The sequence below is a fragment of the Hyaena hyaena genome, unplaced genomic scaffold (assembly GCF_003009895.1).
Source record: "Hyaena hyaena isolate Hyena2069 unplaced genomic scaffold, ASM300989v1 scaffold_148, whole genome shotgun sequence".
Classification (NCBI taxonomy): Eukaryota; Metazoa; Chordata; class Mammalia; order Carnivora; family Hyaenidae; genus Hyaena; species Hyaena hyaena.
In genome coordinates this window covers 2,071,580-2,087,977 of record NW_024080780.1, presented here as the reverse complement: position 1 = coordinate 2,087,977, position 16,398 = coordinate 2,071,580, and the positions used below count along the sequence as shown (strand labels likewise).

The 16,398-nt window shown below is 38.9% G+C and overlaps 1 protein-coding gene across 1 annotated transcript in view; it reads left to right on the top strand.

Moving 5' to 3' along the window:
* The window catches only part of RETREG1 (reticulophagy regulator 1), a 122,288-nt gene extending 106,709 nt beyond the window's left edge, over nucleotides 1-15,579 (top strand). Inside the window, exons 4-9 of the mRNA XM_039238842.1 lie at nucleotides 5,466-5,592; nucleotides 8,176-8,260; nucleotides 10,691-10,828; nucleotides 11,634-11,698; nucleotides 11,951-12,077; nucleotides 15,029-15,579. Of these exons, the coding sequence (XP_039094773.1) occupies nucleotides 5,466-5,592; nucleotides 8,176-8,260; nucleotides 10,691-10,828; nucleotides 11,634-11,698; nucleotides 11,951-12,077; nucleotides 15,029-15,528 (1,042 nt within the window). The 3' untranslated portion in view covers nucleotides 15,529-15,579. The remainder of the gene's footprint in view (nucleotides 1-5,465; nucleotides 5,593-8,175; nucleotides 8,261-10,690; nucleotides 10,829-11,633; nucleotides 11,699-11,950; nucleotides 12,078-15,028) is intronic.
* The last annotated feature ends 819 nt before the right edge of the window (nucleotides 15,580-16,398 follow it).

Here is a 16,398-nt window from a genome sequence, read left to right as displayed (position 1 = left end):
TGAAAATCATTATATATTTTATTTCCTTCCTTCCTTCCTTCCTTCCTCCCTCCCTCCCCTCCCCTCCCCTCCCCTGCCCCCTCCCTCTCTCTCTTTCTTCTTTCCTGTTTTGTTGTTGTTTCAGATAAGAGAGCAGTGTGGATTCCCGATATTTCATCTTGCCTAAAGGCAAATTCTCCTCTTATCTGTGTTTTTGAACCAGGACTTCTGTGTAACTTTCTCATGGGGTGTTTCTTGCAATGACACTTTGGGCTAGAAGTAGCTGCCTCTGAACCACTTGGGACACTGACTAAAAATGCAGATTTCCTAGCTTTTTTACCCCAGGCCGGCTATAAACAGTGCCCTGGGGGTTCACACACTCTCCGGTGGGAACGGCCTAAAGGGATTCATTTGGCCAGATCCCCTACTTACATACTTAATTGTATTCTAATAGGGATATGGAGGCAGAAAAAATGGCAGAAAGAAGGATATTGGCTTTATATTCTTCTAGGAAGTTTCAGTTCCCTTCTGTGACAAAGTGAGGCTGCTCATCTAAGGAGCCGCCTTCCTCATTTTTATTCGCCTTAGACTTTCACAGGCAGGTAAAACCATAAATTCTTCAGCTGCTGAGAAAGCACTTCACCAGGCTTAGGGTTCTTTGGCAAATAACTGCTTACCTTGACCATGCAGAATGTCCTTTGGTAAAAATCTGCCCTTTCGTTTTTGTTATTTAGAAGAAGATGATCACTAATGGAATCTGCCAGGGCCTGAGTTTGGGTACCTTTTTTTGAAAGCACCGCACATCTGCAGATCCTTGGGCAAAGCCCATTTGAGAGCTATGAGGGGACAGGGAAACCACTTGAACTGGATTCACCAAGAGGAAGGGAAGCTGGGGAGAATGGTCATGAGGGAGGGACTCTCAACCGATCCTTATCAGTTGTGTGCAGCAGGGTCACTCCTTAAGCATGAGTGACAGAGAAAGCTGGAAGAAAGCTGGGGGTCAGGGGCGGGGAAGAGGAAGGACCAAAGAACCTTACCGGAAAATACATGTTCTCTCTCAAACTAAAGAGGAAAGAGATAACCCCTGGAATATTATACTGAAGCCATTAGTAATTAATTTTCTCCCTCAGATGAGCGTCAGTCTTAGAAGACTTATACTCTTTGGTTAAGAATTCAGTAAAGCCTCAAATTGTTTTTAAGCCTTTGTTTATGTTAGTTGGGCCTTACATCGCATGCTGATCACGCCAAGGACGGTGGGAAGACAGCCACACACCATGTAAAAGATCTGTTTCCCCAGCATCATCCAATATTCACAGGAGATCCTTTCTCTGGCCATGTGTTTTCTAGACGAGGCTCTCCAGGAAAACCTAGAGTTTCATTATGTAGCAACTCTGTGTGTACGTGTACATCATCTGTATTCCAACATCAGCCAGCCACCGAGCGTGAACCTTAGTCTCCGCTAAGTATTTGGATTCTGCGCAGGAAGTGCCCTCTTTTCCTGGAAAGGGTGGGACCTAATGATGCCATGTTGATATTGGTCAATCACACCTCATTCCTCTCCGGAAAAGAGTGGGGGTTGGGGGGACATAGAATGTACCTCCTTGTTCTAAATTACATGGTGTCTCTTCAAGGGAGGTCACTGGATTTATCCAATTCTTTGAAGAGGGCACATGTTTTAAAGGAAGAAGAACTACTGGAAAACGGGAGTCTTGGCCGCAGGTCATGGCTCTGCCCTGAACTAGCTGAGAAAACGTGGGTTTCACTTTCCTCATCTGCAAAATAAGACTTTGAAAAGCTGACATCAAATGTCCTGTTTCATTCTAAATTTTATCACTATATTGGATATTATTCAATTATATATTATGTAGCTGTGTTACCTAAATTGAAATTTGGTGACATGACATACATTAATGGTAGACTGTATATAATGGAAGACAGTAGAAGTGTATGTTCCAGTGGTACTCACAAGTACTCGCTGGACAGTTTAAAACTACTATGAAATTCCAAGAGAGTAACTCTTTTGGGTCCATGTTTCAGAAGAGTGGAATGGGATGTCTTCTTTGCTTTTGATTTGGATTTTTAAAAAGTATACACAGTTCCACTAAATTTTATTCAGCATAATCTATACATTTTTTTCTCAAACATTTATTATTCTTTCCAAACCCATTTGATTAGATAATATTTTCATGTTTTAAACAATAGATTTCTCTTTTTCATTTGTGATTGAAACAATAATTCACGATTATCCATTAGAATTATTTAAGGTTATTATGTTACTACAAATACAAATACCCATGAAACTTATTGTCCTAAAATATTGTCACATAAGGCTTTTTTTCCAAAGGGGAGGTAGTTTAACAAGAGGGTCCTTATATGGCTATGGAAGATATTTGCAAGTTGAATATTCTCTTGTTTCTTCTTCTCACTAAGTGGTGGTACCTGTAGACACAGAGAGGGACAGGGCTACAGGTATTCAGTTTGTGTTGGTTTGAAATAGCAGTAGGAAACACACTGAGTAAAATGTAAGACACAAAGGAAGAACTTGATAACTTTTAACTGAATAAATGAATAAGGTAATGGATACTGAGTTTTCTTCATATCCACCGGAATCCCACTAGGAAAGTAGATAAGATCCTGAAATGTAAGACAAAATTTTCAGTTAAGTCATTGTGGCATGTATTAAGCACCTTAAGCTGTATGAATAATTCACCATAACATTATCTCTATAGAGATAATTTAGGTAATTTTAGATAATTTAGTGTTAGATGAGGCTCCTTCCCAATTTTAGGGTATTTACTTACTAGAATAATGAAAACTATAAAGAAATGTCATGTCACTTCTGAGATATGAATCCTAAAGGGTTTCAGCATCTTTAAAGTACAGCTTACTCAAAAATGACTTGTCGTGGTTTTTGTTACCGGAAATATTATGTTTGCTTCACAAATAAACTGATACAAAAACTTAAGTAACATTTTTATTTTGACTATAGAATGTGAAGTGAGATATACTCACGTAAGAATGTTATTCATTAAATTAAAAGCATGATTACACATTTAAGTACCAACAAATTTTCAAGTAAAGGCCATGTATGTATACATTGTGTGTGTGTGTGTGTGTGTGTGTGTGTAGCTTAAAGAACAGTAGTAAGTCAAGTTGCATGTATCCATCATCTAAGTTAAGAAATAGAACCTGAACAATACCCAGGAAGCCCCCACATGCCTTGCTGGTCACATTCCCACCTACCCCACATCTCCCATGCCTTAGGTAACCACTTTCCTGAATCTTATTTTTCTAATCATTTCCTTACCTAAATAATCTTCTGGCTTAGAATGATTTTGATCTTTATATAAGTGAAGTAATATTGTGTGTTATTCTGTGACTTTTTTCTCTCAATATTAGGATGCTGATGTTTATAGATAAACATGGAGTTCATTCATTTCCAGTGCTGTTTCATCTTCGATTGCTTGACACAACTCACTTCATCTGTTCATTATCCTAATGAAAATATATTTTTAATTTGTTTCAAAATATGAAACATTCATTCATTCCATTTGAATCATTAAGAGAATGCTAAACTATTCCATAAGTTTTTCATTAATTTTTGTTAGAATTATATTTGCCAAACAGTTCAACCAAATCTTTAAATACAGAGAAAAGAAATTAAAATCTCTATTTCTGTCACCTGTATCGTCCCAGCAAAACGGAACAGTGGCCTAGCCAAGCCTAGCCCATTTGCAATAAATTGTTCTCAGAAAGGAGGCCACAGTTTAATAATCTTATTTTCTGTGCCACTTACAGGCTTTTGCCCTCTTGTACAAAATCTTTTCCCATTAAGCAGACGTATTGGCAAGATTTTGTTACAGATACTGGCTTCCATGCACTTAGTGTTTCCTTTAATAGGTCTGGAATCATGCATAAGGTATGCAAACCTCATGCTAGATTTGGTCACCAATAAAATCAGGCTTGCTCAATGGGGTGATTCAAGAGAAGGGCAGAGCAAATGAATACATAAACCACTCTCTCCCTAACAGCTAAACGTCCCCAAAAGTTCATTTCTTATTATAGGCAGGAAATCATTTGGCAAGTGTCTGCCTTGTGGAATAGCATCAGCCCGGAGAACTGACGATAGCTCAGTGACCCAGGCAGGGCGTTAGTTGACTCTGATGGAATAAAGAGGAAGAAAAAGGAAATTGGTGGTTTTTTTTTTTCTTTTTTAATGCATTTCTTTAAATACAACCTAAAATTTATATTTAAAAAAGGAAATTTAATGATCTAATCTACAAATTGTCTTAGTGTTCAAGGTATATTAAAAAGCAATAGAAACTACATGTACACAGTCTCTGGGGAGTTGAACATTAAGGCCCAAAGTAGTTTTGATTTGTCTTAGGACTCCTGGATTTGAACCCAGAAATCAGCTCACCCGGACTCCCTTGCAATCATAGGTCGGATGATAGTTCGCTAATCAGAAGCATTCATTTGTTGCCACATCCTTAGCTCTATGGCAGCACATTCCACGTGGTAGGCACTGATCATTATCCTTTAAATGAATGAATTTGGGGGCCCTCGATAGATTGTTTGAGCTGGTACATTTTTGTGATGAGTTAGTATTGCAAGAGTGGGATTTGAATTCGATGTCATTGTATTTGAGGGAATGCCCTGTGTCTTCCTCCTGGAGAGACCGTTCCTGGTGTTAGCCGATTGAGGTCCTTGTGGGAAAATGAGGGCAGGGACACAGCACATGCCTGACACGGGCATCATAGCCCATCCATTCTACCATGACGACTGGGAGAAGATACAGTGGAAAAATACAAGGTACTTTGAGACTCTTGTTGAGTTTAACAGTTTTCTGTTGAGTTGACCGACTAGATTGTATATTGAAAATTCATTGTTGTTGACGACGATGACAACAATGATGGTTAGAAGATGGATGCCAATATTTCTCTAAAAGCACTGTGGCTTTCTTATCGTTAAGATTTAAAAGGTTCCTAACAAGCCCCTACAAGGCCCAGTAAGATAAGTCCTATCTCACCTTCCCAGCTTCATGCAGCGTTACTCTTCTGGCAGACTCGGCAGAAACACGCGTGGGGCTCTGTGGAATAGTGCCGCTGTCACTTTCTGGTCCAGGTCCTCTGCAGACGTACATTGTTCTGTTTGAAACTCTTCTGAGCCCTCAGGATAAACTACTACTAATCCAGATTTTAGCACGGAAGTGACTTCAGAGATGTCCCAAAGCCTCTACCCATACCTCTCCCTCAGCGATCCCTTCAGTGTAATGGGATGATTGGGTAGCTCGTTGTTCAGCCTGAATCTCTTCTTTTGGGGTGTCTGCTTCATTAGTCAGGTATCCGGCTGGTTCGCCTCTGAATTTGCAAGCCTTTTCCAGAGAGTGTGGCCAGTAGTGGTGCTCCAGAAATGTTTGCTGAAGCAAGCCGTGCTGAACGAATCATCACAAGTCGGCTAAAACTCTGTTTTCTTTTTCTCTGTAGCTGGGAAGTTATCAATTCCAAACCAGATGAAAGACCAAGGCTCAGCCACTGTATTGCAGAATCATGGATGAATTTCAGCATATTTCTTCAAGAAATGTCTCTTTTTAAACAGCAGAGCCCCGGCAAGGCAAGTTTTCCAGTATAGGTGAATTAGTGTGTGTGCCTTAAAATGTGCAATCAATCGGAAACAAATGAATTAACCTCTTTTGTCAGGTTGTAAGGGTTCTCCAGTCCTGGATACAATATGCTAAGAGCACATGCCATGAAGCTGATATTAGCAAGGTTCAGAAACATCAGTGTGTTAGCACTAGAACACCCTCAACCTTATATTTTGAAATTGGAATCATTTTCTATTTTATACATATTTATCTAACTCATTAACAAAAATGAATGTTGACTGGTCTTATCGGCCAGACCAAGGAGAAAAAAATATATTATTAAGAACTTCAGTTTAAAAGCAGACACAGAGAGAAAAAAACCAGACATATAATTACAGAGAACAAACTGGTGGTTGCCAGAGAGAAGAGGGGCAGGGGGTGGGCAAAATAGGTGAAAGGGATTAAAAAGTACCAACTTGCAGTAATGAAACTCACCACTATGTTGTACACCTGAAACTAATATAACATTATATGTCAACTATTCAGTTTAAAAAGTGTATAAGTCATAGAGATGTAAAGTACAGCATAGGGAATGTAGTCAATAATATATTAACTACGTAGGTGATGACAAGTGACTAGACTTGTCATCATTTCATGATGTATGTAAATGTCGAATCTCTATGCTGTACACTGAAATTCATGTAATATTATATGTCAGTTATAGTCCAATACAAAATTTCAGTTTGTATTATTTAGGCCTGTTCTAAATTCAGAAGGAGATGAACGTATAGTCCTTTGAGGATGCTTTTGGAGATAATCGAGTCTCCCTTTTAGCCTTAACAGTAGAGATTCTTGGTTTATTTAAGACTTATTTGATTTATGAAAGAAAACTTTTGGCAAAGACAGTCATAGGGTTGATATAAATGGAATGAGTATTTTTCCAGTTAAGATGAAAACCCCTGGGGAGAAGGTTCAAAAGTGGTTTGGAAGGGATTGCGTGGTGCACACCTTCGGAGTACTGGGATGTGTAGAGGCAGCTTCAGCTGTGATGGTGAGAGCATGGGTTTAAGGGCAGAGCCATCAACAGAACCTTTCCCTTCTATGTCTGTGTTCAAGTTGCTTGAACCTCCACCTGTAGTTGGAAGGAAAAGCCTCGGAATGCCGGCATTGAGAAATCCTTCTAGTTGTACCATGTACGGGCAATCTCTTAACTTCAGTAGTATTGAATAATAGAACTATGCTTAGACATATTTCGAGCATATTAAAGTGGCAACGTTGTATATGCATGGATTTTTTTAATCACTGGAGGTAATTCTTAGAATAGATACCCCATATGGTGGAGAGGGAGAGTTGCATTTTTGATGCCTATTTTACTGAAATGACTAAACACATTTTTAGAAGATTCTGAACTTAAAACGTGTGCATTGGATTGCATTAATGTGCTCTTAAGTCTCTTAAGTCAGTTGGCCTAATATGATGATGTTACAAATTTAATGGATAATATGAAATCTCTTTCTGAAACTGAATTCTGCATATGGTAATGCTTTCATAGACTTGTTCTTTCAACTTTTAAGGTCTTTCCTCTTCCATTTTGCTATTAGAATCCCATTTTCTTCAAGGGCCTCGCTGTTTCAGAAACAGCTCTTAATTTTGTTGAATAAGTTCATTTGCTCTCCTTTGACTAGTTAAATTATTAACCCAAATGCCAAAGAATGGAAAATCAAAGTTAATGTGAATTTTAGACTCCCCTCAGTGTTAATAGTTACTGATCTGTGTTATGTATCCTTTCCTCATATGATTTTTTGAAATTCCCTTAATTTTCTTTGCTTCCCAGTTAAATACCATAATTTAAAGATAAATCAAAAGAAGAAAGATAGTTTATTTTTAAGACTAGGGTATGGAAAACACGTGAAGGCTTTATAGAAGCATTTTTTGTCATGATGTTTAAATTTGTTAGAACAACCAAGATTTTTTTGCTCATAACTGACAGAGAGAAGGAAACTAAGCATATTTCACTTCAGGAATTTCATTTCATTCCCAGTTGGATTCTAAGTGACCTAGAAATGGGGTCAGTTCGAGACATGGATATGGTTGGGAAGGAGGATAATAATGGCCAGTCAGTTCATCCCAGCTGCTTATCAGCTGTGCAAATTATATTTATATAAGTGCCTCTAATTTCTGTGATATGTTTGCTGTGTTTATGAATTTTGATGATCTTAAAGAAGTAGTTTGAACTTGCAAGTTTATTTACCAAGTCTGCATTATTTCCAGTGACTGATCCTTAGTAAAAAAAGTTTCTGGGGACATACTACTTTTCAGTTCTCTTGCATCTGGCAGTAATATAGCCACAGGGATGATTAATGGGAGATGTTCTCAGTGCCAGAAACAAGCTTCTGGAACCTCAAAACGATTATTACTAAATGTAAAAGTGGCCTGAGGCTGGGTGAACACAGCAGTCATTAGTCAGACCCAAGTACAAAAGAACACGTTTTGAAAAACATTTGCCAGAACGTGACAGATCACATATAGATAAATAATTGGGTGTGTATCCTGTGCTCTAATGTGTCTTGGAGTTCTGTATAACTGTCACATGTTGTTTCTATTATTTCTAGTTTTGTCTCCTGGTCTGCAGTGTATGCACATTTTTTACAGTCTTGGGAAGTTACATTCCTGGGGTTATACTCAGCTATCTACTGTGTAAGTATAGTAGAACATTCGGTTAATTTATGTGATGCATATGGTATCATTTATTGGTCAACAAGACCTTCCATAGTTTGGAAGAGGAGGGATGAGTTTTTTATTATAAACCACATTGATCATTCTTTAATTTCCTTTTGTACAAAGTTTCTCCTTTTCCTAGAGACGTGTTTACATCTTAAACATGGAAGAATACCTGTCAGAAGGCAGGGTTGGTTATGAGTGATTTAATTTTGTTATGTCAATAAAACTATAAATAAGCTCTACTTCCCACCTGCACCACTATCTACCTCCCCCCCCCCCCCCCCCCAACACACTAATACTTTTGCCCTGGTGTATGTTCTGTGGCTCCAGAAATAATTAAAGCCACAATGTGATACCATCACACCCTCACCACAATGGTGAAAATTGAAACTACTGACCATATTAAGTATTAGCAAGGATACACAGCAACTAGAAATCCTCCCATACTGTTAGTGGGTAGGTGAAGGGTACAACCACTTTGGATAACAGTTTGGCAGTTTCTTAATTTTTTTAAATTTTTAATATTTTTAATTGTTTTATTTATTTCTGAGAAAGAGAGAGACAGCGGGAGCAGGGGAGGCTCAGATAGAGAGGGAGACACAGGATCTGAAGCAGGCTCCAGGCTCGGAGCTGTCAGCACAGAGCCCGATACAGGGCTTGAACCCCTGAACCATGAGATCATGACCTGAGCCAAAGTCGGACGCTTAACCAACTGAGCCACCCAGGCGCCCCTTAATTTTTTTTTAATGTTTTATATATTTCTGAGAGAGAGAGAGACAGCGTGACCAGGGGAGGGTCAGAGAGAGAGGGAGACACAGAATCTGAAGCAGGCTCCAGGCTCTGAACTAGCTGTCAGCACAGAGCCCGACGCGGGGCTCGAACCCCTGAACCATGAGATCATGACCTGAGCCAAAGTTGGACACTTAACTGACTGAGCCACCAGGTGCCCCTGGCAGTTTCTTAAAAACCGTACATGCTGCAGCTGTTCCACAGCCAGGTACTTACCCAGGACAAATGAAAGCATACACTTTCACAAAAACTTGTATACACATGTTCATAGCACCTGCATTTGTAGTAGCCAAAACTGGAACACAGTCCATACATCCATCCTTAGACGTATGGGTAAACAGCCTGTGGTATATCCATTCAGTGACTACTCAGCACTAACATGTTGATGTATGCAACAATCTGAATAAATCTCAAAATAATTAGATTGAGTGGAAAAAGTCAGGTAAAAAAGAACATAAACCGTCTGATTCCACTTATACATATTCACACTAATCTTTAGTGGCAAAGCACACAAATGCTTGCCTACGGATGAGGTAGGGAAAGGCAGGGGAGAAGGGTTAATAGGAAGATGAAGAAACTTTAGGGGCTGATGGGTATGTTCACTATCTTCATGGTGGAGATGGTTTCTTAGTTGTATGCATATCTCAAAACTTCTCCAACTGTATACTTTAAAAATGTACAATTTACTGTATGTCAAATATAGCTCCAAAATGCTGTAAAAAAGAAAAAAAGTATAGCTTTGAGCTTTTCTTGGAAACTATGATCTGGTGCTGCCACCTTGAGATGGCACAGGCACTCTCCATGTAACTAACTCTCATATTCCCTATTTTTCCTACACCAGCTTTTAAAATATACATATACTTCCTTGGCTTCTTCTAGTGATATTTGAGTTTGCAGCTGCTCTTTAAAAGGTAAATGGGCACATTTTCTAACAACAACAAAGAAATAAACACCAGGGAATACAGTGCATTCACTGTGTCAATCTTCATTTCTTTTTGTATTCCTAATGGATAGTACCCATGGCAGATAATCCAAGCTCACATCCGTTCTCCCACATGGAACTCATGTAAATATCAGCCCTTGATCTGCCTTGTTTAGGGAGTAAAGGAGGAAAGAGCCAGGAAAGGAGAGTCTGATGTGGGCAAAGCATTATCCAGGTGGTTGACATTGGCCTCATTTATCGCTTCAAAAACCCTAACAGATAATATTATTATCCCCAAATTACTGATGAGAGGCTAATAGATCATAACTTTCCTTTGGCTTATTTAACAAATAAGTACAATGGAGATTTTAATCTAGGACTGTTGATAAGAAAGCATGTAATCTTTGTGTCAATGTTGAGGCTGAAAAAATTGAAAGGAAGAAGATGATATAATAGCAAGTCTTTGAAAACAAGGACCTTAAGCAGTATGTGTGTGTGCGCGCGCGCTCGTGCGGGAGAAGATGTTTTCATTGTGGGAGGAAGAACAGAAATTATGAACTTCACAGAAGCATTTCTCTAAGAAGCACACTTGTCTTTGACAGGAAGGGAACTGAAATACTTTTGCGAAATACGAAGCTGTAGCCTTTTGAAAGGAAGGCCATCTTACCTATGTTCTCTTCCCTCTTCTGTTTCAGTACTGTGTGCATTTTTGTGTCCACTGTTTAAGTGTAATGATATTGGACAAAAAATATATAGCAAAATCAAGTCATTTCTGCTGAAACTAGATTTTGGAATTGGAGAGTATATTAATCAGAAGAAACGTAAGAGATCTGGTAGGTAAAGTTTGAATTTTAGATACCATCCATGGAATGAGACATCAGCTGGCTATTTATTATGAAATCACTTTTAATACATTTCGAGGCTCTTTTAGCCTTTTATTGCATATTATTATGGAAGCTAATCCCCCCCAAAGTAATATAGCCTTTGCCTATTTAGGCTTTTATTCTTTTCTCAAACATACAAGAAATGGACTTTTTAAATCCAAATTGTCAGGGGAAGGAGAAAAGGATTCAATAATTCTGCATTTTCTATTTATGATTTCTTTTGTTTAAGCTCTTTTCTTTTGGGGTGGACTATTGCAAATACAAAAAGCCAACATTAGGGCTGTGAGCGTGGGAGCCGGGTAAGGGGAGGGAGAGAACAAGGGGAGGAAAAGAAAACAGAGGAAAAATGAACGTGATCATGATTCACTACTGAACTTGGCCTGTGATGTTATAGATTCTCAGACTATCGCAGGCATCAGAACCACCTCGAGTGATTATTAAAGCATAGATTTCCAGGCCCCACCCCACAGTTTCTGATTCAGTTAGTGGAGGGCGGGGCCTGAGAATGTGCATTTCTAAAAAGTTCCATCAGATCAGTGCGGCTGATGCTACTGGTTCAGGTAGCACACTAGGGGACCCACTATATGGACCACTGTCCTTGGAAATCAAACTTCTGCAAATACGTTGTGAGCAAATATTTAATTATATGGAAGCATTGGAGACCATGAGGAACGTGGGGTCAGGATATCACTCTATAATGAGTGAAATATACTACGTCTAGGAAACTGAAAGCCTCTAAATTTTCTCTCAACAGAAGCAGATAAAGAAAAAAGCCAGAAAGACGACAGTGAATTAGACCTTTCAGCTCTTTGTCCTAAGGTATTTTTTTGTTTGTTTGTTTAGTTTTCAGTTTGTTCCTGGGTGGTTTGGCTGTAAATTTACTTACATGCCTTAAAGCTGAATGATTTTCTTAATAGACTCCTCTTCTTTCATCTAAGATGATTAAACCATTTCAGAAGGAAAATGACTCATCTGGGTTTTATTATTCTGACATTTTGGTGTTCGCATGGCGTTTTCAAAAGATTTCTGTCTGAAGTTTAAAATGTGCCACTGCTATTTATATTAACACAGATTAGCCTCACGGTTGCTGCGAAAGAGCTGTCCGTGTCTGACACAGACGTGTCTGAGGTCTCCTGGACTGACAATGGGACCTTCAACCTTTCAGAAGGATACACTCCACAGACGGACACTTCGGATGGTATGCTCACATCTCTACATGCTCTTCTTTTTTTTTTATTATTAGCACATACAAAACTGTTTACCTCTGCCAGCGGCTGAATGGACAAACAAAATCTGGTACACGTAGACAGTGGAGTATCGCTTGGCTATAAAAACAAAGTAGTGACACATGCCACAATATGGATGAACCTTGAAAACATTATGCTATGTGAAAGAAGCCAGATGCACCAGTCCACGTATTGTAGAAGTCCATTTATAGGAAACGTCCAGGGTGGACAAATCCATGTGGACAGAAAATAGATTAGTGGCTGCCAGGGGCTGGGAGAAGGAAGAAAGGTGACTGGTAATTAGTATGGGTTTTTTGTAACGATGTAAATGTTCTGGAATTAGACAGTGGTGATGGTTGTACAGCTTTGTGAATATATTAAAAGCCACTGATTTGTACACTTTAAGTTTTTTTAATGTTTTGTTTGTTTATTTATTTATTTATTTTTGAGAGAGAGAGGCAGACAGCGTGAGCAGGGGAGGGCCAGAGAGAGAGGGAGACACAGAATCAGAAGCGGGCTGCAGGCTCTGAGCTGTCAGCACAGAGCCCGACATGGGGCTTGAACCCACGAACCGTCAGATCATGACCCGAGGTGAAGTCAGACGCTTAACTGACCGAGCCACCCAGACGCCCCTGATTTGTACACTTTACAAGGGCCAATTTTATGATATATGAATCGTACCTCAAAAGCTGTTCCTTTTTTAAAAGTATGAGAAAAAATCTAAGCCGGTCACTATCCAAATCTGCCTTCATTTTCAAAACAAACAAATAACTGACAGTGAAAACAATTAGCTTCTTTAGTGTCTGGTGGCACTGTGGACAGCAACAGAGCAAGGAGGGGAAGAGAGACTTTCATCCCATGTATCCAGGGCTAGTCCTCATTACAGAGGATTAAAGTCTGGAGGACAGGTTCCCCAAATCTGAAGCTGACCCCACGGTTTCTCGTGGTTTACTTCAAAGTTAGTTTAAAAAAAAAAAAAAAAAAAACAAGCTTTCTTTTTTTTTTTATAATTAGGATAAATATAGTTTAAAACAGAGATCATCTTGTGCAGTAAGTTAACTTTTTCTAGTCTCATTGGATTATTTCAAGTCATTTTAACCATATACTGAATATATGAGAGTAAAATGGAAGATTATGAATTGTTCTATATGTGTTTTTCCAAGCAAGAACCTACTTTCTTTCTCTAGTGGAAGAAGGGAGGCCATATGGTGTTTGAAAAAAGACAGCTTTGGAGATTAGGACACCCAAGCGTAGTCTTGCCTTTGTCATTAGCTAACTGTATGACCTTGAACAGGCGACATAATTTCTGTGGACCTCAATTTCCTCACCTTTCAAGTGTATTAGAACACTCATGGGGTGCCTGGCTGGCTTAGTTCGTAGAGCAGGCGACTCTTGGTCATGGGGTCATGAATTTAAAGCCCACATTGGGCTCAAGGCCTCCTGAGAAAAAAAAGAAAAGGAAGATTCAGCTGTACAAGCCCTAAATATCAAGATGAGGATAACAAACCCATTGTTCTTAAGCATTCTCTCTCAGATTTACACAGCAAAACGGGCAGCAGTAATGCAGCCCACAATGAAGGCTTTAATTAAATTGAAGACTTCAAGTCACTATTATAAAGAGTTAACCATTATACTGAAAGATTTTCTATGGAAAGTGAAAGACAATAAAATCACTGCTTGTTAATCTGACATTGCTTTCAAATGTCCCAAATCTTAAAGATTCTATATATATTCAGGATACGAGTCTGGCTGGTAAACAGGGTATGGTCACTTTCAGCTATATTTATGGAAAGCAAAATGTTTCCATAAGCTCTTAGGCTGAATATGGGATAGAAGGAGCAATACTTTGTTTGAATTCGTTGCTTTAAACAAACATCGGTTACAGATGCTGAGATAGGTCTCCATAGATGAAAATGGTGGGGCAGGATAATACTCTCCATCATGCATATCCACATTGGCTTAAAGCTAATACTGGGGCAGGATGAAATTTTTGTTTATGATGAACATTTCAACTCTAGTTCATACATACAATGGAATATTACTCAGCCATTAACAAGAATGAAATCTTGCCATTTGCAACAATGTGCATGGAGTTGGAGAGTATTATGCTAAGCAAAATAAATTGGTCAGAGAAAGACAAATACCATATGATTTCACACACACATGGAGTTTAAGAAACAAAACAAATGAACAAAGGGGAAAAAAGAGGGAGAGAGGCTAGTCAAAAAATAGACTCTTAAAATAGAGAACAGGGGTGCCTGGATGGCTCAGTCAGTTGAGCATCCGATTCTTGATTTTGGCTAGGGTCGTGATCCTAGCTAGGGTCCTGGGACCAAGCCCCACATCTAGCTCCAGGTTGAGCAAGAAGACTGCTTGGGATTCATTCTCTCTCTTCCCGCTCCCCCCCACCCCCACTCACACTTGCTCTTTCTGTCTCTCTTTCTCAAATAAAAAAAAGAAAATAGAGAACAAACTGATGGTTACCAGAGGGATTAAGGAGGGCACTTGTGATGCTCACTGGGTGTCATATATTAAGTGCTGAATCACTATATTGTATACCTGAAACTAATACATTGTATGCTAACTCATTGGGATTTATATAAAAACTTAAAAAAACTTCAGTCAAAGCCTCAAGCCAACATCAAGTAGAATATTAAGTCATTACATATACTGGTTTGTACTTAAGAGGAAAACTAAAGACGTAGGGGGGACATGTGGAATTTGTGTACTTGTAGAGAGATGGTGTCCCAGATTTGAAAGGGGTCCAGTATATGGTTAAGTTGATTTAAGCTGAACCAGGAAGCTAGATGAATGCCAGGTTTGCCTAGAGTGTTGGATTAACATCAGTGTATCTTTTAGACAGTTCTTTCATTTCGTTTTCATCACTGTGCTCAAGCATGAACTTCTGTTACACATTCCACAGATCTTGACCGGCCTAGCGAAGAAGTTTTCTCTCGAGACCTTTCCGATTTTCCATCTGTAGACAATGGCATGGGAACAAATGATGAAGATGAATTCAGCCTCGGCTTGCCCACTGAGCTCAGGAGAAAAAAGGAGCAGTTGGACAGTGGTCCCAGAGCAAGCAAAGAGAGGCAGTCAGCCGCTGGTCTCACCCTTCCTCTGAGCAGTGACCAAACCTTTCACTTGATGCGTAACCTGGCTGGGGATGCCATTACGGCTGCGGTGACTGCTGCCATCAAAGAGCAGTTAGAGGGCGCTGCGCAGCAAGTGCTCTCTCAGGCTGCCCCCAGCCCAGGAGAGGACACAGACACTGAAGAAGGTGATGACTTTGAACTACTTGACCAGTCAGAGCTTGATCAAATTGAGAGTGAATTGGGACTTGCACAAGACCAGGAAGCAGAAGCACAGCAAAATAAGAAGCCTTCGGGCTTCCTTTCAAATCTACTCGGAGGAGGCCATTAGTCTGGGAATCAACTGGTTCAACACAGCACAGATATAACTACCAAAAAATTACAAACCATGCAAAAAAAAAAAAAAAAAAAAAAAAAAAAAAGAAAAAAAAANCAAAAAAAAAAAAAAAAAAAAGAAGAAAAAAGGAAAAAAAATTTTTTGAACTGTGAGCTTTAACTGATTACTTCAGATTTTTTTCTTATTTTCCCTTCTGCAGTGAATTAATTGGATATATATCAGCTGATACTGATAGACTGATATTTCCTATAGTTATTTTTATGTAATAGGCATGGAAATGAACTTTATATACATATATATACATACTGTGTTGTCAGAGATAAATATTAGAGGTTGTTTTTAAAGCAAAACACCAAATTATTGAGATCCTCCTCCAAGTATTCCTTATTTTTTCTTTACAATTCATTTTTTAGGCATGCAAAAACTTTAACTCACTGAAATATTAACAACTAGTTGGTGAATACATGCAGTATCAGTTCCTTTGTTACCAATACTTGGAAACAGTTAAAAATTTTGGTAGATTCTGAGGTGAAAAACCAAAAATGATTATGGGATCTTTAGGTGGAGGACTTGGGAAATATTATCAAAATTAATTTCTTAGGAAAAATTTTAAAAACATATTTAACTACTTTGGATAGGCTGATACATTTCCATGTTATTTCTGCAGTTATAGACTTAGGCTTACCTATAAATGGCATGCTCCATGGATTCCCAGCTCTGGTCTTGCAGATGGTGGATTAACCCATAGAAAGCAAGTAATTATATATCACGTAGACAGTGGTTTTGATGTAAACAGAAATTGGGCTGTTTTGTTGTTCAACTGTCATATATTTGTAATAGAGATGTTATGAAGTGCAGATCTAT